The sequence below is a fragment of the Silene latifolia genome, chromosome 5, assembly GCF_048544455.1.
Source record: "Silene latifolia isolate original U9 population chromosome 5, ASM4854445v1, whole genome shotgun sequence".
NCBI classification, from domain to species: domain Eukaryota; kingdom Viridiplantae; phylum Streptophyta; class Magnoliopsida; order Caryophyllales; family Caryophyllaceae; genus Silene; species Silene latifolia.
In genome coordinates this window covers 26,681,355-26,708,271 of record NC_133530.1, presented here as the reverse complement: position 1 = coordinate 26,708,271, position 26,917 = coordinate 26,681,355, and the positions used below count along the sequence as shown (strand labels likewise).

At 38.3% G+C, this 26,917-nt stretch overlaps 1 protein-coding gene across 1 annotated transcript; it reads right to left on the bottom strand.

Annotated features, from left to right (window-relative positions):
* LOC141657095 (separase-like) lies at window positions 1–24,967 on the bottom strand. Its single transcript, XM_074464222.1, is given in 27 exon segments — window positions 1–549; window positions 1,007–1,094; window positions 1,512–1,748; window positions 2,519–2,912; window positions 3,010–3,244; window positions 3,329–3,446; window positions 13,109–13,220; window positions 13,315–13,364; window positions 13,795–13,995; window positions 14,835–14,937; window positions 16,551–16,788; window positions 17,379–18,077; window positions 18,192–18,315; window positions 18,433–18,690; window positions 18,967–19,056; window positions 19,382–19,747; window positions 19,854–19,904; window positions 19,906–19,998; window positions 20,124–20,234; window positions 20,322–20,540; window positions 20,646–20,771; window positions 20,853–21,143; window positions 22,200–22,328; window positions 22,430–22,523; window positions 22,888–23,249; window positions 23,335–23,464; window positions 24,162–24,967. Coding segments are annotated over 27 exon segments (5,448 nt in total). The 5' UTR covers window positions 24,179–24,967; the 3' UTR covers window positions 1–37.
* Between the last annotated feature and the right edge of the window lie 1,950 nt (window positions 24,968–26,917).

The following is a 26,917-nucleotide window of genomic DNA, read 5'->3' as shown; positions in this document are numbered from 1 at the left end:
TTTCCAGAATTTTATTTTAAGAATTTCCTCGTGTAGTTTACCGTTTTTTCCTAATACCAGTTGGAACGCCATAACAAACTGGCGCTGCACCAATCAAATATGGAAGTTTACAAGCTTTTCGCGCTTTGCTGACAAAATACCCAACCCGTAGCTTGTGTTTGAAGCAATACCCACCTGCAACTTCTGGAGCATTTTTAGTCGGTTTTTTCTTCCGTCGGCCTCTCTTAGGGTTTCCTAGGTTTTCATTCACGGTCATGGACTCAAATTCCTCGGCCATTAAGCTGCATTGGATGCAGTCGGTGGACGACATGGATCTTTCTTCCATGAAACATTCAAGCACGGCTTTTGCAAAACGATCGATGTCTCTGTCAGTCACTTCCCACAGGTTTGCGATGACAATAGGAGCACCGGCTAAAAGGTAAGCAAGAGGAGTACCTACTGGTGGATAACACCCGTTAAAGTTTAGAGTTCCACTAGAACATCCCATAAGAAGAGTGGCAGCACAACTCTCGAGTTTTTTGACTTTTTCAGTAGGCATATATTGAGCACCTGAAACATCAGAGAGTATTATCAGCTACTGTTCAAGAAAATATTCCACAATTTTGTAGTACTTCAACCCTTGACACTTCTTCAAGCGGAGACATAAGGTGGCCAAGGTGGATAAGAGACAGTAATACGAAGCTATATAATGATTTTTGTCAATTTTAAGTCTCCACATTTCTCTCATGTAGTCACAGTGTCATGCACTTGAAAACTCTAAATGTTTCTTAGTTTCAGCTTAATTTTGGTTTTAAACACGTGTCCCCATATCCATATCTACTATCCAGAGTCCTCGTATCTCTCAAAATTTTATTCACTATGAGCCCAACACTTGGAATGTGCCCAAGTCCGAGTTCAAGTAACTAAAGGTATGAAACATAATATCACGAAAGGGAAAAACAGAAACATATTATCACGAAAGGGAAAAACAAAAACATAATTTTAATGTGAAAAAGAAAAGACACACCGCTTCCATGACCAAAATATAGGAATAATTCATGGTTTTGCAACGCTGCACTCCAGTCTGCCATCGATGGAACAACCCCAGAAATTCCCTGAAGAAAGGTCAAATTCTAGATTTTTAGCAATTATTTTTTCCAACAAAAAAAAATATGCTGGACAGTAAGTAGGATTTTCATAAATAATAGGAAACTTTTTCCTAGTCCACAAATTTAATTATATCATACTTCCTCCATTCAACTCCACTCTACCACTTTCCTTTTTCACGTTTGCCAACGCGTGTTTTAAGCGCTAAATATCGTTAGCTACGTATTTGCAAAAATTATAAAAGAGATATTTTTAATGTACTCGTAAAGACGAATCAAACAAGATCCCACATAAATATATTTCCACTTACGTATCGAGAGAAAATCGAAATTGAATACACAATTTTGAATAGTGTACAAAAGTGAAATAGGTAGAGTGGAGTTGAATGGAGGAAGTACTAAAGTTCCACCAAGGTAACAGCATACCTGAATGTTCTGAGATCTAAACCAGTCTTGGAATTCAGCTTGTGTGCGGCTGAGGTCGTCACTAGGATTCAATAAATAAAATGAATCCAATGGATCAATTAATGGAAACCTAGCAGAAAGCCTGCCATCTTTCTCTAGGGCAGACCTCTTTTGTAGAGCCACGATTATGCTCGCAACAGAAGGTACACGATATACCTCTTGCTCCCTCATAATAGGCATGTTCTCCCAAGGAAGCATCTGTGGTAATTAATTTATCATAACCAGCTTGTCCATATTATGTGAGAAAAGCAGAAACTTAACATTTGTTACAAAAGTAATACATCGGTGAGCAGATATGGACATGTTGCCTTATCACAAAATATCAAAAAAATGCCATAGTGAACAGGTTTAAAGAAAACAAAGTTGTCACTTCAACAAAAAGTATACAGCAATGAAAGGAGATTAAAGGTCGAAACTGAAAACTTTGAAACTAGATCTGTGGTCCAGCGACCAATAGCATATAAAACAAGAAATGTGCGACTGGGTCACCTAGTCTGAGCGACACAGACTCTATGACATTACCACAACTAACAATATGGTATTGGTTAATGTTAACACGGCGTAGTTAATTTCCGGATCACTTTAGCTAAATACACAAGACTCACTTGATCACAATTCTTACCAACTAAGCTTTCTACAGGCTTTCAAGTGCACAAAACCTTCCATTTAACAAATTACTACATAAATAAATGTTGAGAAATATAAGATTCTCTATCCATTTCTTATATATGGCGTTTTTCTTGTTATTTTGGAAAATGATCTACCATGTTCAGTAAGCAAAGAATTAATTCAAGAAAAAAAAATATGAAACTTGAATCATTAGATTGTTTTTTCTTTTTTTGGTCTAAAACCTGTATCATTAGATTGTTGGCGCAAAGTACTTTCATAAGATTACACATATTTGAGAGAGAGATTCAAAGTGGAAGTGAGACTGATAAAAAAGAAACGATTAACGATTAGATACCAACCTGAACATTGCTATCTAGCACAAGAACAACAGGCTCCCTCCTTGTGCAATATTCTACTTCATGTCTGTTAACAGCAGCAAAGACAGAACCTAAAATATAATCCGCTTCAGCACATACATCATCGAGTCCACTACATCTTCCTTCACCACAATCTTCGACGCTGCAAATATAACAGCCTTTCTCAAGAAACACCATTGGGATTCTCTCTTTCTCCAAATCCGCAGACTTAATGCCACTCATCACCATTTCTAAAACACTTTCATTTACATCTAGTTTGAATCTCTCTTTAATTTCCTGCATCAACTTCTTCGTTGCAGGAATCAAGGACTCCGCATCTAACAACCGTCCTAGAAGCAAGTACTTCCATTGATGGAACCACGATTCTTCCATCTCCCTGATACATAATAACCAAAATGATAAGCTGATTACTATGCAGCATCAACGACTAGGTAGTAGTTTTTGAATTTGTAATGCCAGTGATGAAAACGAACCGAACTAATTTCTGTAGACAACCATAAAGGCTATATCTCTGAGACCACCACATTTGACGGGTTTTTTCAGTATCTTCCACGGGGAAGCTTGAGGAAGACAAATAATTTTCACGCAGTATTGATTTAAACAACGGAACTAAATCGTCAACAAGAGCATTGGTACCCCAAGGAGAGCGCCACTCCTTGCATGCATCAATTTCCCCATTGATCGAGCCACTAAAACTAGTTTCACAATCTGAATAATGAAACAAAGTAAGAAGAATAATGATACAAAGGTCCACTTGAGTTCTGAGTATTAATTCCCAGTGCGAAATGTTACCTTCCAAACGCGAGCTCACAGGCATTACTATCACCACAGGTTGACTATCAGCACTCAAACGGGACAATAGTATCAATCCATGAACACTAGACGAATAGTGCATCAGTCCATCTAAAAGTGTAATACCCCGTATTTTATATAATAAATTAAATGAATATTATATAATAAATTAAATGGATATCATTAAATACTATTTATTATACTTTTTATCATATTAATTTAGTCGGGTTAATTGTCGAGTCAATAATTACATTAAGTTATCGAGCTAAGTTAATTAAGACGGGTTTTAATACGAAATTCGAAATGTGTTAAGCTGGCCCAATAGCAGTTTCAGCCTGATAAACACTAAGGCCCAATTAACCCTAATTAACCCTAAACCCTAACCCTAATAGTACACTAATCACTACAAACTCCCTCACTCTACCCGCCTCCCTCCTACCTCTCTTTTTCGGATCCCATCTCAACCCTCACACATATAGAGAGAGAGTGAGAGTGCCTGGGTTGTTGACGGCGCAGCAGGGAAGGGATAGGGACCTTTGTCGACGTCTGAGGGTGGCCGTGGTGGCGGCTATGGTGGCGGAAAGGTAAGCTTCTCACGTTTCTTCCTCTGTTTTAGTATTTTCTGCCTGGTTTTAGTGGTTGTTTCGAGTCTTATAAGGGCGTCGTTAATGGTTGTTGAAGGGGTATATTAGTAGAGTGGTTAGTGATGAGTGTTGTGGTGGTGTTTATGGTGGTGTTGGGTGGGGATCGTAACAGTAAAAAGGCGGCATTGATACGGTGTAGCAGACGGGTTTAAAAATGGGTTTTGATGCGAGTTTCAGGTGGTTAGCTTTGGGGTGGTGCCACCGTCGACTAGGGGGAGGACGATGAGGTGGTACTGGGGTGTCGGTGTTCATGGGTCGACGGCGAGGTGAATGGTGGTGATAGAATAGTTAATGGTTGTCGGTTGTGGCGGTGGTCAGGGGAGAAAGGGAGGTGTTTGGGGAGGCTTGGCCGTGAACCAGGCCGGTTGGCAGCCTGGGTTGGGACCGCCGGCGGCAGTCGACCCCAGTGGGGGTGGTTGTCGGTGGTCAGGTTGAAGTGGGTGTGGGGACTGGCGGTTGTCGCGGTGGTTTGGGGTGGTGCGTGAGGAGTGTAGTGCGTGTGTAGGGGAGGTGTTAGTGACGAGTTGTTTTATTGATTGAAGCGGTTTCTTTTATTAGTTAATTATTATAATTCGTCAATCGGTCGTATTCTTAATTAATTAAATTAATTCCCGAGTTGGTTAAATAATTGAAGACGGGTTTAAGTCGGGTTGTTTAAGTTGTTGGTTGATTCGGGTTTCTTAAAATCGTATAAGTCATTGAAATTATCGGGTTGGGTAAAGACCCGAGTGAATTAAAATAACATAATAATTAATTAACTAGAAATGGGATTTTGAGACGGGTTTGTTAAAAGAGAAAAGTTACTATATCGGGAAGGTCTCCATTTTAAGAAATTATACTTTAATAACTTCTACTTTGGGAAGTTGGGTCAAATACTAATTGGGTTACTTTAATTATCAGCCGGTCATAAGTTGGTGTCGGGATTGTATTTCGGGAAGCCTCTATTTTGGGAGATTGATATATTTGGTAGTTAGTAATTATAAATATTATAATTGTTTTAGGTGACGGATTCGTGAAGGATCGATAATCAGATTCGTTGCTTTATTTCTGGACTGCTTAACTGCTTAATTGGGACCGCTGGCAATTGAGGTAGGGAAATACACTTACTCAATTATCGATGTTGAATTATGTTGGCTGGATTCTGGTTGTTGATTTACGTTACGATTTATATACATATTGCATTGCATTAATTATTGTTGAGCATTTCATATGCACCGGAGTTGAAGGATGAGGCGGTAGTGACGATGATGAGATACGATGAGATGTTGTGATTAGCAGTATTGGCCTTCGGGCTCCGTGATTGCCCTTAAGTGGGTCCGTGATTGCCATTAAGTTGGTCCGTGATTGCCCTTGAGTGGGTCCGTGATAGCCCTTAAGTGGGTCCGTGATTGCCGTTAATCGGTCCGTGAGGTAAATGAGAAATGAGAAATGAGAAATGAGAAAGGAGTGATGAGATATGAGATTGAGTTGAGGCGAATAAGGAGGTGACGGAGTATCATGCATATCATATTTACTGTTTTATTGTTTTCCCTACTCAACCTCGTGTTGACGTGTTTGCTTCTGTGTCAAAATAAAATTGATGCCTGCTTTAATTGATGGCATCCTGTGGGGAACCATTTAATATTTCCGGTTAAATGGGGAGCAGATTTAAATAGCAGGTTTTGAGTTAGCTGGATATGGGGAGCTTGGATGTGTGAGCTTTCGGACCTGCAGGAGTCTAGATCACAAATGTAGTCATATCACTTATTTAATTTCCGCTGCGAGTTGTATTTATTTTTACATTAGGTTCTAGTTGATTAAAATTGTATGACATATGTAATCATTAAAGTTTTTATTTAAAGTACTTTGGTGAGTTGGACTTTGTTATCTACTACCTCGGGAAACCGAGATGGTAACAGTCCGTTTTATGAGGGAATGTCTTGACGAGGACTTCTTTTATAAACCGGGGTGTTACAAAGTGGTATCAGAGCGAACGATCCTCAGGCCTGAACCAATGAGCCCAATGAACATAGGATGTGTCTAAATAAAATGAACACCGGGATAGAACTGTTAGGAGCACACTACGGTAAGGTTTGAGTTAGGGGCCCCCTCACACCGAACCAGTGGCCCTCTCAGTTTGACTCGGAAAACCCCGAGGGTATATGAGAGAAAGGGTAGAAAAGTTGCCTAAGGTTGAACCTGAATTGCCTATACCGTTGCCTAAGTGTTAATTGGTTGATGCATTGATTATTGCATAATCGAGTTGATATAAACTTTGAAACCCATATATTCTAACCGTTCCGCAGGACAACGCTACGGTAAGTATTTTGTATGAATGATGACGTGATCATATAATGTTGGGAAATGAGAAATAAATTTTCGAGTTCAGGATAATAATCAATGAAGTGTTGTGCTAGTCGTGAGCATGAAAATAATTGCGAGTCGATGATAATTACCTAGGTGGATGTTGAATGAGGTGCTGATAGTACTAATATGACTAAGTAATACGTGGTTGTGTGATCCCGAAACCATGCTAGTATAGTATCGTGTTAGTAATAGTAAACACAATAGGATTTCATATCTTTAGTCATAGCAATCGTGATTTAGATGTAATGGGTAGATCGAGATGCGAAGGGAATCTATGGGGTATATGTTTACATAAGTACAGAGTGAGATCTAATTTGGTATGGGATAGTATCGATAGCATGGTTGTAAGAGTTTGGAACATAGAGAATGAATGACATAGTGATGAAACACGTTTTGGTGAATGTTACTCTTTAATTGACGTTACTGCCATTTTTTTTTTTATGTTCATTGTCTAAGGATAAAAATTTTATGAGTGATAACCGAGTGAGTTAGCTTTCTAATGTCGTTGGTCTCGTGTTAAAAAGTTTTACGGTTTGGGAGAAACAAATATTCTAGTGGACATTGGTCGGGATATGCCTGTACGGTTAAGTTCTTGACAAACGATTTTGTAAAATTCCTAATTTAATTTTCACTTAATATTTTTGCCTAATTCCAACCCCACTGTTTAAAATCCTCAAATATGTTTCTAATCGGATAAGGCGCGTTGCAAGATAAATTTTTGACAATTAATAGTGATTTTTACAAGTTGCCCCAAGTTTTTGACAAATTGCTGATCGTTTCTTCTTCGACCCACTGAATTGTAAAAATCTTTATAAAAGGATTATTCGAGATTTGAGCGTAATACTTTTTCTCATGATTCGAAAACTCCTTATATTTTATGGAAAGTATAAAAACTCAATGTAGAATATAACGGTTATTTAATGGTGATTTTTGGAAATTACAGCTTGACTTTGATTCCTGAAAACGCTAGTTTTACCAAAAGTTTAAAATAAATGTTTTATCAATTTCTAACCTATGATAAATGGGAAGTGAAAATAATGATAGGAGGACCTAAAGAGGGTTAAGAAATGATTGAATTGACCACACCTTACCTCTATAAGTATAGAATATTTAAAATCTTAAGCCATCTTTACTCGGGTAGAAACTTATGTTGACTTGTTTTACTTTTATAGAACCATGCCTCCAAAGAGAAGTACACCTACACCCTCTACCATGTCCCAAGAGGAGATTGACCGTTTGATATCTATGAATGAGGCTTTGATTGCGACTCACGAAGGCTAAAGGGTCAATTCGGGATCAGAAAGATGAGTGCTAATATTGCAAGACATAACCCGACGAAGTACGATGGATTAGGTAAACCATCCTTACTAGGAGATTGGCATAGGGAGTTTGATAACCTTTTTGAGTTGTTAGGATGTCCTGCGGAGATGCAAGTGGACCAAGCTGCTTACTATTTGAGGGGAAAAGCGGGTTTGTGGTGGAATCGTAATAAGGAGGGCATAAGGGAAGCTTGGAGGGAGAGTGGAGAACCTTTTATCACTTGGAAGGGTTTCAAGGAGAATATGAGAGTTGTATTTGTACCAGAGCATATTAGGAGTAAGATGAGAGCTGAATTTGATTCTTTCAAGATGTCGAGGAGATGTGAAGAGAGACTTATTATAACAGATTTATGGAATTGTCAGAATATGTAGCTGATTTGAATTTTAGTGATGAGATGTTGGCACTCAAGTTTGAGAGAGGATTAACAACAACTATTAAGAAGAGACTTGCAGCTGGTCAACTAAGTACCATGGATGATGTTTATCAGCGAGCTGGGCATGCCGAGAGGGTTGTTGATATGTTAAAGGAAGAAAAGAAAGAGAAGGGAGAGAAAAGAAAGAGTGAAACTGTTGGCGAGGGACAGGGGAATAATATGAAGCAAATCAATACGAACCTAAACATTTTTTGGGGAAATAACCTTAGTGGGGCAGAGCGATCCAACGATACTCGAGGTCAGAGTGTGAGTCAGCGAGTGTATCATTGCACCAAATGTGGCAATAACCACCCGGGCAGGAGTTGTGAGGGGTACTTAGTGACATGTTTTGGATGTGGGAAAAGAGGTCATCGAGCGTATGAGTGTAGAGGCACGCGGAGGAGTGGCGATGGAGGGAGTAACCAAGGACTATATCAAACCCCAATACCAAGTATTAGAAGCAATATGTATCCGGGACAAGGGAGTACTCAGAGGAGCTACAACAATAGGCAAGGGAATGGGGATAAGGGTAATTAGTTTATTGAGTGGATTAGAGTCTTATAATTCATATAAGTGTTTAAGTTGTAAGCAGTTTAATAAAGTAATTGTAGTTCTGAAACTTTGGGACGAAGTTTAGTTTTAAGTTTATTTTGTGATACATTTTCATGTTTTGAACTAGTTTTGTGGTACGATTTGATAAGTATGATATGGTTTGATAATTATTTTAGCAAATATAACGGGATAACCCTTTGATGACTCACGTAAAATGCGTTGGTTAAAAGGATGGTCGTTAAAGTACGTTTAATTGAGCCGTAAATATAACTGAGTAAGGAAGCACAACTAAAACCATGATGTTGAGGTAATAGTCGTTCATTAGTAAAGAGAGGATTGAAATGAATAAGATGAACCTGTAAATTATGATATATAAGTCGGCACCTAAGCTTGTTTTGTTGGAAGGAATTGAATTAAGTTACCTGAGTTTGAGTCTCGTAGTAAGTTGTAAAGGAATTCTATAGACGGCTATGTTATAAGGAGTATATTAAGAATTTAATCACCGTCCAATATGAAAGTAAAGGTTTTGAAAATGAAGTTGAACTTTGTCATGTAAGTATAAAATTGGAATGAGATTTCCAGCCCGGGGTCTGGTTGTATGGTTCCATGAGATCGGCTAATCTGGAGGAAAAAAAACTAGAACGGGATCGTAAGATGTGGGTTATTGTAGTCGTGTTCGTTCGTATAGTGAATGGGTGGATTGTGGTTGGTTACGAATGTCGAAACAGGGAATGTAACGTGATGATTTAAGTGAGTGTGTATCAATATGGTACGTTGATATTAGCATGACAGGTAACGAATATTGGTAAAATTGGGGTAGTAAAATACATTTAATCTTTTATGTCATGGTGTTGGGTGCAGTTTAAATACACGTAATATCAAGAACGAAATTTTATGAATGATAGTCTTGCATGTTAACTTTCCAATATCGTTGCTTAATCACTCGTGTGACTCGACCAATAAGTTATAAAATTTGCCAATCAATGTGCATTCGTCATTTATGAATAAGTACCAAACCTTTGTTATGAGGATTGAAAATATTTCTGGGACGATAAGTACTGCGAAACTGGTTGTCTTCATTTGTTATCGGGGATTCGGTGTCTTGACCTGAATTTGTACAATTGGGTAAAGGAAGGTTAGATTGGACCTATTAGGTTATAAATTTTAATAAGATCGGTTTACCAAAGTGTTGACCCTAATTCTTTCCTTATGATGATTGATCCCCTATATTCTAAAGTATGAAATTACAATGATAGGTGAGGTGAATAATTACTAATGATTTTTACTGGTAACGGTAGCATCCTTGAAAGAGTTGTATATCGATTGTCTTTGGTAAGAACTAGTTATCTGGAACGTGAGTTGAGAACCTTTTATCCGTTTTAAGTTATTAGCAGTAGTTGAGACCGTTGTTATAATAATGTAGGTTACGAGGACGTAACCATGTTTCTAGTTGGGGAGGATTGTAAAATCTTGATGCTTAATGTGCACTTGTTTGTAGGTTATAGTTGACCAAGTTGATATTTAGTTGTGGGGTACCTATACAGATGAGTTCCATATGTGTTGTTCCTACTTCTGTTAGTTGGTTGATGTGTAAAAGGAGAGGGTGATTAAACTGCTGGTAATGAGTTATGAGTGGCCTATGAGCCGAGTGATGATTACGGGAGATATGTTGCGGTCCAGTGCGACCATGGTTAATGAGTTTATGTTGAGTTTGAGATCGGAGTTGAGATGAAAAGATGATGGTGTTCTCAGATGAGGATTTAATTGTTATACAGTGTTGTTCGCCTGTAGTTATTAGTCGTAGTTAATTGGGTTAAGTAAAGAAGTGTTAAAACTTCGGGACGAAGTTTATTTTTTAGGAGGGCAGAATGTAACATTCCGTGTTTGTCAAGTTTAATTGATGTGTCAAGTGGGTGTTAACCGTGTTAGAAATTTGTGACACCCGTAGGTACAATATGCAATACCATTTTGAGGTTTGGGTATGGGAGCGAACTTCGGGACGAAGTTCATTTTAAGGGGGGAAGACTGTAATACCCCGTATTTTATATAATAAATTAAATGAATATTATATAATAAATTAAATGGATATCATTAAATACTATTTATTATACTTTTTATCATATTAATTTAGTCGGGTTAATTGTCGAGTCAATAATTACATTAAGTTATCGAGCTAAGTTAATTAAGACGGGTTTTAATACGAAATTCGAAATGTGTTAAGCTGGCCCAATAGCAGTTTCAGCCTGATAAACACTAAGGCCCAATTAACCCTAATTAACCCTAAACCCTAACCCTAATAGTACACTAATCACTACAAACTCCCTCACTCTACCCGCCTCCCTCCTACCTCTCTTTTTCAGATCCCATCTCAACCCTCACACATATAGAGAGAGTGAGAGTGCAGGTTGTTGACGGCGCGCAGTGAGGAAGGGATAGGGACCTTTGTCGACGTCTGAGGGTGGCCGTGGTGGCGGCTATGGTGGCGGAAAGGTAAGCTTCTCACGTTTCTTCCTCTGTTTTAGTATTTTCTGCCTGGTTTTAGTGGTTGTTTCGAGTCTTATAAGGGCGTCGTTAATGGTTGTTGAAGGGGTATATTAGTAGAGTGGTTAGTGATGAGTGTTGTGGTGGTGTTTATGGTGGTGTTGGGTGGGGATCGTAACAGTAAAAAGGCGGCATTGATACGGTGTAGCTGACGGGTTTAAAAATGGGTTTTGATGCGAGTTTCAGGTGGTTAGCTTTGGGGTGGTGCCACCGTCGACTAGGGGGAGGACGATGAGGTGGTACTGGGGTGTCGGTGTTCATGGGTCGACGGCGAGGTGAATGGTGGTGATAGAATAGTTAATGGTTGTCGGTTGTGGCGGTGGTCAGGGGAGAAAGGGAGGTGTTTGGGGAGGCTTGGCCGTGAACCAGGCCGGTTGGCGGCTGGTTGGGACCGCCGTGGCGATCGACCCTTGATGTGGGGGTGGTTGTCGGTGGTCGAGGTTGAAGTGGGTGTGGGGAGTGGCGGTTGTCGCGGTGGTTTGGGGTGGTGCGTGAGGAGTGTAGTGCGTGTGTAGGGGAGGTGTTAGTGACGAGTTGTTTTATTGATTGAAGCGGTTTCTTTTATTAGTTAATTATTATAATTCGTCAATCGGTCGTATTCTTAATTAATTAAATTAATTCCCGAGTTGGTTAAATAATTGAAGACGGGTTTAAGTCGGGTTGTTTAAGTTGTTGGTTGATTCGGGTTTCTTAAAATCGTATAAGTCATTGAAATTATCGGGTTGGGTAAAGACCCGAGTGAATTAAAATAACATAATAATTAATTAACTAGAAATGGGATTTTGAGACGGGTTTGTTAAAAGAGAAAAGTTACTATATCGGGAAGGTCTCCATTTTAAGAAATTATACTTTAATAACTTCTACTTTGGGAAGTTGGGTCAAATACTAATTGGGTTACTTTAATTATCAGCCGGTCATAAGTTGGTGTCGGGAATGTATTTCGGGAAGCCTCTATTTTGGGAGATTGATATATTTGGTAGTTAGTAATTATAAATATTATAATTGTTTTAGGTGACGGATTCGTGAAGGATCGATAATCAGATTCGTTGCTTTATTTCTGGACTGCTTAACTGCTTAATTGGGACCGCTGGCAATTGAGGTAGGGAAATACACTTACTCAATTATCGATGTTGAATTATGTTGGTGGATTAAGTTGTTGATTTACGTTACGATTTATATACATATTGCATTGCATTAATTATTGTTGAGCATTTCATATGCATTGGAGTTGAAGGATGAGGCGGTAGTGAGCGATGATGAGATACGATGAGATGTTGTGATTAGCAGTATTGGCCTTCGGGCTCCGTGATTGCCCTTAAGTGGGTCCGTGATTGCCATTAAGTTGGTCCGTGATTGCCCTTGAGTGGGTCCGTGATAGCCCTTAAGTGGGTCCGTGATTGCCGTTAATCGGTCCGTGAGGTAAATGAGAAATGAGAAATGAGAAATGAGAAAGGAGTGATGAGATATGAGATTGAGTTGAGGCGAATAAGGAGGTGACGGAGTATCATGCATATCATATTTACTGTTTTATTGTTTTCCCTACTCAACCTCGTGTTGACGTGTTTTTCTCGTGTCAAAATAAAATTGATGCTCGCTTTAATTGATGGCATCCTGTGGGGAACCATTTAATATTTAGGTTAAATGGGAGCGATTTAAATAAGAGTTTTGAGTTAGGCTGGATATGGGGAGCTTGGATGTGTGAGCTTTCGGACTGCAGGAGTCTAGATCACAAATGTAGTCATATCACTTATTTAATTTCCATGCGAAACGAGTTGTATTTATTTTTACATTAGGTTCTAGTTGATTAAAATTGTATGACATATGTAATCATTAAAGTTTTTATTTAAATCTTTTGGTGAGTTGGACTTTGTTATTATCTACTCTAAAACCGAGATGGTAACAGTCCGTTTTATGAGGGAATGTCTTGACGAGGACTTCTTTTATAAACCGGGGTGTTACAAAAAGGCTGACATAAGACTTCCCCAAAAAGCTTACACAGACAACTGCACTATCAGGAAGGCTTTCAAAAAAGCTAGTCAAGAGTGATTCGATCTCCGTGATTGACTCAGGCACTATACTGCACAAAAGAAGTTGTCACCAAAAGAATCAGTAAACTGCTTAAATACATAAGACTATTTCAAGAAGTTCATCCATTAAAAACCAAAAGTCACCTAAGCAAACTATGCATCTCCTCTGTCATGCCTACCCCACCAGGAGATCCCTGCAATAGCACAAAACAAGATTAATTGGTCTTTAAACAACTTCACATGCAGGAGGTCGGCAACTTCTCTGTTTATGGGAAAAGACCTGAAAAGTGGAACCGCATATACACCGTAATGCATATTATTCACATAGGAGGGAGGTATACATCCACCAACAGAAGCCAGCTTACCCAGAACATTCTATTACAGCTAGGCATCATTTTTGGACGTAAAGGAGACTTTAAGGAGTTAAATCAGCCTTAGTCGTTTCAAATTTGGACACATCAAATTCTACATGTTCCAAGAATTTATCATGACAAATCAGGTTTGGCAGAGAAAAAAATAATAAGGAAAAAGGTAAAGGGGAAATTGCTACATATTGCACATGTTCAGTGACTGTAAACGACAATAGCAGTGTACAAAAAAGCAGTGCGGAAAACCAAATTTCACCTGGACTTCGGAAAACATGGAGGAATTATATTTCTCAGTAATAGCAGAAAGGAGTTGCAGATTGTAATGAGTGCCAACTGCAGCTTGATGAAAGTAAGCAGCCCAATAACTTTCGGGATGAACATTACCAGAAAACCGAGGAAAAGAGGGGTTTTCTCTAGAAGCTGAGACAAGATACAGCAAAGCTAGAAGCTTAGACACCTGTATCCATGCATGTGCACAGTGCAATAAATTAACGTGTAATATAGATTGAAAAATAACCGAATAAACATCAAAGAATAAAAAAAAGGCTTTAGCTTGGTGTCAAGTATGCATAACCATAACGGTTGACCAACAAAATGCTCTCTCTATGAATCAGAAATTCTTAAAAAAAGGAAAACCACGCATAGCAGTTAGTCTTTGCTACTCCAAAACACATTAATCTTCTGGACCATTGTTGAACACGCATCCAATGACTACATGGGATATGAGTTTTTGGATATCATCATTGAAAATATGTCAAAACATCAAAAAGCTTCAAAGGATGGTCTAAGATAACTAGGAGGATTAAATACATTTTTATTGTATTAGAGTAGTGACTTTCGACGTTTTTGAAGAGCTAAAGCAACATAGCCATGACCTATTTCCTTAATCAAGCCAAGTCTGTATATTGAACCCATTATTACTTATTAGAATAACGGGTGCAGTTTGCATGTCAACGGAGAATTGGATAGCACGATTGCAGCTATTAGTTGGTTGTAGATTAGGGTAGATTGACAACAAAACCAACTACCGTTCTAGAATTTTACCATCACTTGCTTACGGTGACATGTATAATTCAGCTGCTTAATACTCGTGCAAACATGTGTAGATGGAGACATGGAGTGTGTTTCTATTCAATTCATGAGATGAGCAACATTGTCATTTTGTGCTTGATTACAAGTCTACTTACTGGTCAGTGTAATTTTTCCTTTTCAATTTTTCCTTTTCAATTTTTCACTTAGCAGAGTTTTGTATTATGAAAGGAAATAAGACAACATTACAGAACGATAAAAGCAAACCTTCTGAAAAAGCAACGGAATCTCATGACTGAGAACATAAGCATGCTTGAGCAATGACACTACGTGGGACATTTTGACTAAGCTTGCCGCATGGTGGACATTCCTGCACTCACACGGAAAAAATCCTTGAGATAAACATACAACTAATATTTCAGTTTGCACAGGAAGCGGAGTCATCGGAGAAACTGAGTTGTGCAGGTAAGGCAAACACAGACTCACACACAAACTGCCTCAATATAAACCTATATTTCAGTGCATCCATCACAATTTTACCATAAAAGAATAGGTACAGAGAGTGTCAGAGCAAACATCATGGCAACCAGCTCAGTCAAAGCTTATTTGGTACACTAACCTGTAGAACATTTGCGGCTGTCAATACACAAGACCCAAAATGTCCATAATTTTCGGAATGGACTCTCATAAGGGTAGTTGAACTTGTAAAAATACCCAATGCCAACTTATACTAAATGACAACAATCTACTGCTCAAAAAGCACTCAGCTCTTCACACCCATATTGGCAAGTAAACAGTCCCTAATAGCTCGTTTTAGGTGACTGGACTTTTTTGTCTGCCAGCTCTGGTCCAGGGAGCAAAAGTATGTCATTAACCTTGACGCACAAACAAGTTTCCTTATGTTTTTCTCATTTCCCACACCGACCATTCGACCAGCTTGTTAATCAACATATAAAGACAAACTCTCAGACATTCGCAAAATCAGCACTTCACCATTTAAAAGCGTTTCTTTAAGAGATACTAAGGCAGTCTCCGAAAAAATCCTTTGATAATCCCTCAGATTCTCCAAACATGCCCCATATTTCTAATTTGGCCTATTCAATGCAATTGCTTCATTTAAAAAATTGGCAAATCGTGAGTTGCGAAAAGTCTTTTACACCTTTCCCCAAAGCCCGAACCCACCCCATCCAAACTTCGGACCACACTTACCACCGCCGCCACCTCTACGGCTATACCCAGCCACCAACTATCACCACCCATCATCGATCAACACAACCCCCTACCTTTTCTCACCGGCCACCTCCCTCTACCCACTTCTCACAAAAACTGTTCAAGCCACCCTCATCACAGAAACTCGCAGCCGTTTACTCCCGGCCTCACCAAGCGACGTGAGGAGAGATGAAATCCTAGTAAAAATAATGCAGTAATAGAATTGTAACAAAGGCAAAGGTGCTCATCAGCCATCAATAAAACAAATGGTAAACTTAACAGTACAAGAACTTAACATTTAGTACACTGGTTGTTTCAAACGGAAAATTTCCATTTGGGCCATTGGGAACAGTAACTTGCAGGGAAAAACCTGGTGCTCCAATGGATTTTAACTGAGAGGACATTAGATGCTAGATAAAAAGGATCAATTAGCTTTAACTATAGCTACTTGTACTACATGCTCAGTTTTAGCAGTAGGTAATGTGCACCACTACGTTGCGAATCTACTATTTTGTTATCCCATTACGTTGTGAAAAAGTGGTAAATATTATGTGCAGTGCAAGGAAGAGATCAATGAACAAACATCATAATTGCCAAAACATTCTCAAATTTTAAACAGATAGATTCTTCAATTGTAGATACCAACTATGTGAAGTTCGAATTAGACCTTGAAAATAGATTTTGGACATTTTAAACTTTGTAACATGCAAGGTGCACAAATACAAACCTACTGATCAAGCGTGGAGGAATTACAAAAATGAGCTTCGTCCATACCTGGTATCCGAAGAATACAACGCTTTTGAGATATACCAGCCAAAAGTGTAAAATACTTCAGCACATTCGTATGCCAAACTATCTGCAGGAATTTCTTTGCCTTCAAACTCAAGCTCGAATGACGTAGAAGCGGTAGAACTCAAGCAGTGACAGTCATTTCCTCCACGAAGTATAGAAATGCATTTCATATATATCCTGTGCATTGAGGTGGTTGCAGAAGAAGTAACTTGGCATTTACCTGGAGAAAATAGATAACTAAATAAGCACAAAAATAAAGCAGAAAAAACAAAAACTATTTTTGAGTATAGAAGAAAATAAAAATATGAAATGAAAGCATGAATTGTAACTTCGTGTGAATATCGCAGTATCAAAACCTCAAACAACTAGCACTGAACATATACCAATTATATATACAACATACAAATGCCACGATCATCTTCAAGTTAGCAGTCACAATTACCACAAGATTTCACTTTGTTATTCACGCATGCCTAGAGTCATCTAAAGTAACGAAAATGAATTTTATTCATCCATGCAGTATGATCGATACCTATTTCCATGCAATCATTGCAAGGGTTAAAGACTTAACAAGCACACAAAATTCTGTTCACAGTCCAATAAGCAAAACATCTAGATTTAACCTAAGCAGGCCAAGACTTCATGTAATGGGAAGTGATAGTCAATTAGTCATACAGGGAATAACTGTGTATACTACTAATTCACCCCTCTGAGGCTCTGATGTTGTAAGACACAACACCTTTGACGTATCACTTATTAAAAAAAACATGACGGACATTCTCTGTTTAAGTAAATGAAAAGTAATGATACCTAGGCCAATAAGAAGTTTCAGTATTTGTTTCCGCCGGACATACTCCCATTTCATTTGAATCAAAGAAGCCAGAGAACCCAGACCTTTCAGTTTGTCCAAAAGACACTTCTCACAAATCATCCTATTAGATATACTTGCCACTTCACTTTCTGTCTGGTGGCTGGAGTACTGATTAGAAACACTATGTATCCCTTCCTCATTCTCAGCCTCATTCCTCTGAGAAGACTGCTTTCTAGAACGAGTTACCCTCGAGTGCCGTACAGATACACAAGGTTTCACAGTAGCCTGAGATTCTAGTTCCTTTATCGGCTTACTGGACTTTTTAGCCTCTGCTCTAATCTTTGTCCTCTGATTTTTAACAGCTAATGTAGGTTTATCAGTCGAATTATCTATACCAGCACGCTTCAAATCTTTACTCCCAAGCACGGGATTCCCTGAGTCTCTTTTCTCAAACCAGACAGAGAGATCACCCTTCTCAAGCGAAATCAGACTTCTAAGAGATGATTCATATGGGTTTACTGCAGCAGAAAATACGCCTTTTCTACATAAATTACCAAGTTCCTCGTTTAATTTACTTTCCAACACGAAAGAGCATCTTGAGCAAGTGCCAGGGAATGCTTCCGCATCCAAGACTTGTTGTGCAGCTCTTAGTTCCTTGTACGCTAAATCTAGGAAACACTTTCCACGATATACTTTACCTGTGATTAGCCAAAAAAACACGGTTAACACAATATATTTCCAGACATGCAATCATATCCGCAAACCCAAACTCAGAACTTGAAACAGAAGATTAAAGAAGTAGAGTTACATGCCTAGGCAAGATGAGAAGGCAACGATAAACCGGGGTAAGTTCTGCAAGCACGAAATACTCTTGCCTACTAAGAAAAGAGCTTCTGCCTCAGCTACATTCCCATGTGTTTCGTAGAGAATACCAACCTACAAATTTTATAAATTATTAAGACAACAATCAACATATATGGGTCAGTAACTAAAGCAATGCATAATTGTTTTATAATGTTACACATATATAAGCCATAACAAAACTATGCAAACCTGCAAGGAGCTCTCAAGAAAACAGTGGAGCACATTCCACGGAGTAAGTAGAATGCCATCATATTTCTCTAAAGATTTACTATGATTTGGCCAAGCCCTGATAGCCACTTGACTTAAAACTGTGAATTGACGAATAGAGTTTGATGATTTCTGAGTAGCTTCATCATGACTCGCTTCATGCAGCTCATACTTGAAAGAAAAATGTTCTTGAAGCATCTTACTGCGAATCCTATGAGCTTCTTTTGCATAAAGCAAGGCCTGTAACAAGAGTATCTGGGATGATGATTCGCATAGACAAACAGAATGAAGATGACTTTAACACAGTTAAATTCTTCTGATACAAAATACATTTGAGTCCGTAAGGAAAAAAAAAAGGAAATGGAGTTCACAGAAAGATGTAATTCCATCTTCAATATAAGTTTAACACAAGGGTGTCACTTGGGGTCAAAAGCTATATTCCTGCGAATCATATGGCTTTCACTTTCCATTACTTTAATTAAAAACAATTAGGACACACAATTGCAAAAAATATACCTCAATCATCTTTCCACTGGCACTAAGCCTCTCACTCAAGTCGTAGCAGGTATGTCCAGCAAGAAAAGCTGAAGAACTGGATTCAGAAACCTGCATAAACAAGTAATCAACTGAGAGTAATTTATACTCCCTCTGTCCCGGTCATTTGTTGTTCTTTTCCATATTGGGGTGTGTCAGTGAGTTGTTGTGCTTTCTATTTTAAGTATGAACTTGATGAACAATTTGATCATTCACACTCAATTTGTTCCACTTGTCACTTAGTAATTGGCCCCTTCCTCTTTCCTTGGTCTTTGTGCCAAAACCAAAGGACAACAATTGACTGGGACGAAGGGAGTATGTAGCATACTGGCATACTGCCATGCAGTACATGGCTTTTTTTTTAACTGATTTCATAAGGGTAAGCAGAGAGCCTTACCATTGAAACAAGGTCTGAAGCAACCTGCTTCACTTCAACAGAGATGCCTGACTGTAGAAAACTCTTATGCTGATGAAAGGCCAGTGGAGAAAAGGAAGACAAGAATGAGAAGTTCTGCTTGAACACAATTGACAGTGTCCGCGAGTCCTGCAGGCGGTTGAGCCAGAACTCAAATGATTCAGCTTCTTTCCCATAAATACTAAAGAGCGCTACAATGAATGCCTCACTGACAGGGAGGACACAAAGTGAATGGTTAACCCTTCGAGATTCCCACAGCAATGCCAGGCACTTATCTAATGGGACATTCATTTGCTTCAACACTTTCAGCATTACATTAAAAATATCTGAATGAAGAGCAGTGTCACCCTGGAAGTTAGAGGTAAAGCAAAAACACAAATCAGAAGATATCTCCATAACATAAATGCATTAGAAGATGAGAATTATGAAAGCAAAAAATGACCTCTTACCACACCTTGATAGATAACAAGTCGGTAATGTGATACATAAGCTGAAAGATATACGCATATCCCCCCCTCCTCCTTGCTATTTGGAAAATGACAAGGAGCATCGGACGTCAGTCATATCCTCACAGCTTTGCTGATGTCAGTGAAAATATCCTGCTCAGAGAACGAGATAAGACAAAGCTAGAGAGGAACACGGGACATCAACAAATTGGGGAATATCGCATCATCAATGTAAAATTACTCTTGTAGCTTAAATGCGAGTGATAGTTTTTTCGTACCTTTGAGCTTGGATTAGCTTCTTGAGTGCTCAGTGCACGTAAGCAATACAGAATAGCTGGCTGATTAGAAACTAACATAGCTTTCTCCTGTATCATGCCAGGTAAACCATCCTGTTCAATGAGTGTATCTAAGTCAAACAAAAAAGAAGGATGGAACTCAAATGCTTAATCATCGACGTAGTCAAATGACAAACTCACGATAGAATTGATTGCTTCTGGCAAGCAATCAACACAGCTCTTCAGACCTCCAATTTCAATGTTCCTTAATAAAAATCCTTTCTTAGCTAGAATGATAGATCTCTGCAAGCAGTTATTCAACAAATACACCTTCTCCAGGAGGATGTCAATGATTGCGATCTGCATTCTCTGGCAAAATCCAGGGTAAAAGCAGCTTAACTCCTGATACAACAACAGCTCCTGAACAAAAAGGGCAGTAAAATCAGCTTAAATGAACAAGTGTCACATATTAGGTCTTAACCAAAAAAAACGAACCAAAACTCAACAAAAAGTAGGCATCTGAACCTGCTCTAAGACTATCCCAATGATTTCAGGTGAGATGTTCTGATTCTTTATATAAGAAGAGACAAGGAGATGGGAGCCTAATATTGGAGCGTCTGCATTAGTATTAGCATGCAGTTTACACTGTATCTGGAAGGCAAGCGGCGGGTAAGAGGTTAGAAGAGCTGAGGTCATGACAATGCCAAAAGGGAAAATGTAAACAGTAATTACCTTGACCCAGCGCTTCATCAATGCTTCAGGACACAAAAGCCTCTCAAACAGGTTTCTGGAATGGCACCATTTTTCAAGCCCAGATAAAATTACATTGTCCACTTTACTGCTATCAATTTGATGGAGAATATCCAGTAACAGAGAATTATCTTTGCATGCCTCATTAACATAGTCTGCAATCATACTATCAGATATCTCTTCATCAGATCCTTTTGGTTTGCCCACGGCTCTTTCACAAAGAAATATACGACTCCAAGATACTCTACAACAAAATTTTCCAGCCTTCAAAGCCTACAATGGGGAAGCGCTGGATCAATTGAGACCTCAAGACAATTCACACACAGATTTTAAAGGTTAACGTCTTGTCAAAATAGTTTGTACACATTCATGCATGCAAAGACATATATATTCATATTTTCCATGTATAATCAGCCTCACCAACATACACTAGGCGGAAACTCTGATTAATCAGCAAGACCTGTTCAAATGAGGGTGAAGAAAACCTTGTCTCCTCATAATCCTTAATTAAGTAAAATAACAACTGCCCTAATATAGTCACTAGAGTTAATAATTATTGAAGTTATCTACAGCTAGAAGATAGACAGCTGCAACTTGCCTTAGATTTAATTTGGCATTAAAGTAGCATGTGATTGTACAAGTCTCCATTGAGTTACAAGATTATAACTCTACTGGTCGTATGTTGCTCTTTACAGCCACACCATATCTAATGCTAAAAAAAATCATGTACAGAAGAGAGGAAGAATTGTTGCCGCTTGTCTACAAAAAGACAAACAAATCCACTACTACTATGCACATTTGCACAAGATACGGGCCAAATTAAGCTTCTCTAAAGGCTATAGGAAAATCACTCAAGCTCTCAGATATGGTGGGTTTCTTACTCAATGTAGGATAACCAAATAGCAATCAGAAATTCTCTGGGAATTGCAGTCTAGAGAAATGAACATATGGGATCATGAGAATTTATCTGCGGACTGAGCTTTAAACCAATGCAAACATATGATCTCACTCAATGGATATTGAATCTGAAGCTACTGTAACGATATTTGATTGAACAATTCATGTTCTCCGGATCACACAATATTTCCTACCAGGGTACAAGCAGAACTAAGAGTCAATCTCCCCAACACCATGTATTCTTAGAATTATTACCATAAACCTCAAGTTTTGTTGATGTCAGTTTGTTCCAAATCAAACAATTATTCACTTCAATGAGACTAAATAATATACAATGTCTAAGCAAAATACCCCTGTGAACCAGAGGGATTTTATAATGGAGAGAAAAGAACAGGATATGCGAACAAGTATAGCTAAAGAGACAAAAAAAACCTCTTTATACTTTTCATATCGATAGAATTCGACAAAGAGGTTGTGAAGCATGCAAACCAAGTAATTCAACATTTGAGGTTGCTGTACAAACTTATCAGAGAGAATATGGTTCACCAGCATCTTACAGCCCTGCAGTATAAAGATGAGCAATCAGTAACACAAGATGTATAAACATACGTTTTATGCAGAGTCTTAGAGTGATTAAACTTGGCTGCTTGCCTTTTGGTTACCTTGGTGTTACGGAACAACCTCAAGGAAAGAGTGAAAGAAGCCATAGAAATGCTTAGCACAACCATGTCAATTTCTTCTCGGCAACCTTCCTTCCTGTTGCATGCGTAAGAATAGATGCTTTTGTTAGCGATTCTCCTTCTATATCCATTTCAACCACATGATAAGCTTTTTATTTGAATAAAACGCAATGGCTTTTACTCCTTCCCTTTCAAAGACATAAAAAGAAGAGACTAGAGAGTAAAGACGTCTGAGCAGAACTTCAACTACGTTTATTTGAATTCGTCTAGGGAGCGGGCATATTAAAAGAAATGTTAGACAAGATGAAGCACATCAGGAGAAAAAATTTGCATGCAAGCAATGTAACACTTCCCAACATGAAACATGACCACATTTAATAGCTTAAAGCCTTAACAATAATTCCACCAACAGCAATCCAAAACGTAACAGCAATGCTTACTCTTTATAAAGCGGAAAGAGATAGCCATATTCGACAAATGCCACTTGGATAAGCTTCAATGCCTTTCCCAAGGACGGTTCTATGTCTGCCTTCACTATCCTTTTCCTTTCAGAGTTAATAAATTGAGCGAGCGGAGCACACAAGAACTTCAGTGCACTAAGGTAAAAGGACAGATCAGCTTCTGAGTTGGAATTATAGTAACACTTGCCAGATTTCAACATATATGGTAGATCTTGTAGCTTATCCCAACCTTCAGGCAATAACTCACAAGAAGCGCTGATTGTGCCCTTTGCAGCTCCAAACTGAGAAAGGTTCAGCCCGATCGCATAAAACCTTTGGACCAAACTAATGTAAACCAAACCCTGGTCATGAATATAAACTATGAGACTGAGTTGTGTCATGGTTTCACTTCGCATATTGCATTATAAGTTATGTCAGACATCAAACCTGAGAAAATTTGTTTGCAGATTTGTGCAGATGCATAGCAACAGTGCATTGCACCTTTCTGCATGCAGAACGGCATTTACATGCACAACTGTGTAAAAACAGTACAAACTCCTGTAGTTCTTCCCTCATTCTGCGCTGCAAAAGACAACTAGTGAGCCCAACTGGCAACTTTGAAAGTTAACATATCTTTGACGCTTTAATAAATTTATTTTACTGCGAAGAGATCAGTGAATCTCTACAGACAGGAACAGAAAGTTATTACCCACCATAAATCAACAAAGCGAGAAACAAATAGCAGACAGCAAAATCAAACTGCAATGTAACCTAGTAAATTTAAAGATAAATAACAAATAACAATACAAAGAAAAAAAATTACAATTGGGCAAGCAAGCAAATAATGAACACTCTGCGGGTAATTGTACAGTGATTTAATCAGCACCGTTGTTTTCTTTTTCTAACTTCCTTACAAGAAAACTATCAAGTAACAAAAACAGCCCAATCAAGCTTTGGTCCATTTGGCAGATGCAGAAAAGTCAATTAGAGTCAACACGATGAAATGATGAATAGGTTAGTTTCAATTCCTCTAATTTCTCTTCCTAATTGCAAAGCCAGAGAGCTGGGACGGGTAATTTGAATGACCAGCTGCTACATACAGAATCCTAAGCTCTTAGAACATTAGAACTACATAATTTCTGATGATCAATCAATCCAATTGTGTGCTAGTAATCTTTAATAGCTGTGTTACTTTGTCATGTAATATAGCATTATTTCTGTCACGAGAAAAACGCTTTGAGGATAGACAAAATGAGGAAAGGGCAAATAAGCACCTGAAGACGTCGAGCATTCAACAACTGTGTATACTCCTGAAATGTAGCCTCGCAGAACCGAGATATCAAATTTTCTCAAAAATGCTTAACTTCTTGGATCAAGAAACCTGTGGCATTCTTCATATGTGTTAATAGTTTCCACTGCAATTTACTAGCTGCACTAGCTTCCATGTGCCTCACACCATAGAAAGACATCTCAACTAGTCAATAAAACATCGAAAAAATTGGTTAAAAGTTCAAACATTCCAACAATTGCATGTCCTTGAATTGCTAGCCTACTCCTGTTTTCGATTTTCCGTGATAAAAATCAAAAAGAAAGAGAGTTACCAAATGTACCAACTAGCTAGCAAGTCCACCATTTAATCTATGGACCATCGAGCAAATAGTTTTATCCAAGTAATCACAACATTTACGATATATTCATCATTAGGTACTACAAATTTTATTTTCAATTATTTATTTTAGCATCTTTCAAATGCTCCTCACTTCAATTAGTACTGCCATGAACAAATATCTCTCCCATTTTCGTATCTACATTCAAATACTCGATGTCTAACATAATACATTAGAAATGAAAACACATTGCACAGAGTTAAAACAGCTAAATAATTGAGACGGAGGGAGAATAAAACCGCTTCACATGTGAAACCACAACATTAGAGACGACGTACTATGGCTATGTAAGTCAATCAAAACAGTTTTACACGGATATTGCGCTAAATGCCATGTGATCTCACGATACCACTTGTGTAAAATCGAATAACACGGATATATTACGAGAGAATACACCATTAAATCGCTATCAATTATCCCTAAACGTCTCTTTTAACCAAGGTCGAACCTCCCTTGACAAATCCAGCAAACCCGAGTACTTCCCAACATCCTTACACCTTCTGATCGATACACATTGCACAACCACAACCACCACAACCAAATCAACAACCACCCTAACAAACTCATCGCCATCACACTTACCCTCACCCTCACTATCGCCATCACAATCAACACACTCCACAACTTTAGGAACAAGCTCCCCACTCGAAATCGAAACCCTAAACGGAAACCCCTCAAGCTCAACCTTGCCTAACCCGTTCAAAACCCTAAGTCCCTCATCGAACCCCTCATCGTACCTCTCCCACCTCAGTAAACAATAGATTGTCTTGCGATTGCATCGTCGGAGCTTTACTCTGCAAATGCACACTATAAGTCTTTCCAGAAAGCTCCGACGATGCAATAGCAAGACAATCTATTGTTTACTGAGACGTTTAGGGATAACTGATAGCGATTTATTGATGAATGGTAGATATATTTTCACTAATGACCTAATTGAAGACGACGAAGATGAAGGTTTTTTGGAATTTGGGGGTTTTTTGTTAGGGTTTAGAAAAGGGTGGAGAAATGAGGAGAAGAGAGTGATTTGGGCATAGTCGTATGATTCGAGTTTTGAGAGGAGAGATGAAGCTTGAGAAGGTACATCCATGGCGGAAGAGAAAGAAGGGGAAAAGTGAGAGGGAAAATGAGCGGGAAATGTGAGGAAGTGAGGAGAGGTTTTGAAGATGAAGACGGTGACTGTTTGTGTTGGCTTCTTTGGTACTCTTTCTACCAGTGGCCTTTTTTTTTTATGATGATTTGGGATTTTGGGGCTTTGGTCCTTATCGTATAAAACTGGGTTGAAATGTTGTGGATAAGTTATGTTATATAAGTCTTAATGATAAACACTAATTATAGATAATTATTTAATATAAATATAATAAAATAATAAATGTTGTATATTCCCTTAAAAAAATGATGTATAAATTTCAGTAAAATATTAATTACAGGAGGAAGATGATGAAGACTTTGGGCTTGGAATGAGCCGACATTACATGGATAATGTACATGAGGAAAATGAAGAGTCACTATGAATGGTGAAGGAGGCCAAAATTTATGGGGAATAGAAGCATTTATTGACTTAGATATCAAAACGAGGCTAGTACATAGGGTGAATAGGGAACACTTGAATAAAACTAAAAAATAGAAATAGCCCCTTACTTACAAAATGAACCAGAATCCATTGTGACTCATAAACCCAATGATACCTCACAATCCATAATCGTACCAAAGAAGTGGAAACACCAAAAGTCTCACCATTTTCAAACTTAACTAGTAACTTGAATTCGGGAAGAAAAACAAGATTACCCCTTAATAATTTTTTTGTATTTCATGCGTTCCTCTATCTAATTGAATTGGAGAATATCACCATGGCCCTCAACGATGGAATTTGGGTGATAGAGATGCAAGAGAAACTTAATCAATTTAAAATGAATGAGATAAGGCATCTTGTCCCTAGACCTACTGATTGTACCGTGATTGGTACTAACTGGGTCTTTCACAATAATCTAGATGATTCCGGTAAAATCGTAATGAATAAAGTTAGACTAGTGATGTAAGGATTTAAACAACGAGAATAAATTGATTACAGTGAAACCTTCGCATCAGTAGCTAGGCTTAAAGTCATATGGATGTTAATAGCCTTTGCAGCTCACAAAAGCATCAAAAATTTTCAAATGGATGTCAGCACGACTTTTCTTAATGGTTATTTAGAAGATGAATCTTTGTTGAGCAACCACCTGTTTTTATGGACAGTGAATTTTCAAACCAAATTTTAAAATTGGACAAAGTGCTTTATGGTTTAGAACAGGTTCCAAGAGCTTTGTATGAACGTTTGTCAAAATTCCATTTAGAAAATGGTTTTGTGCGTGAATCCGTTGACAAAA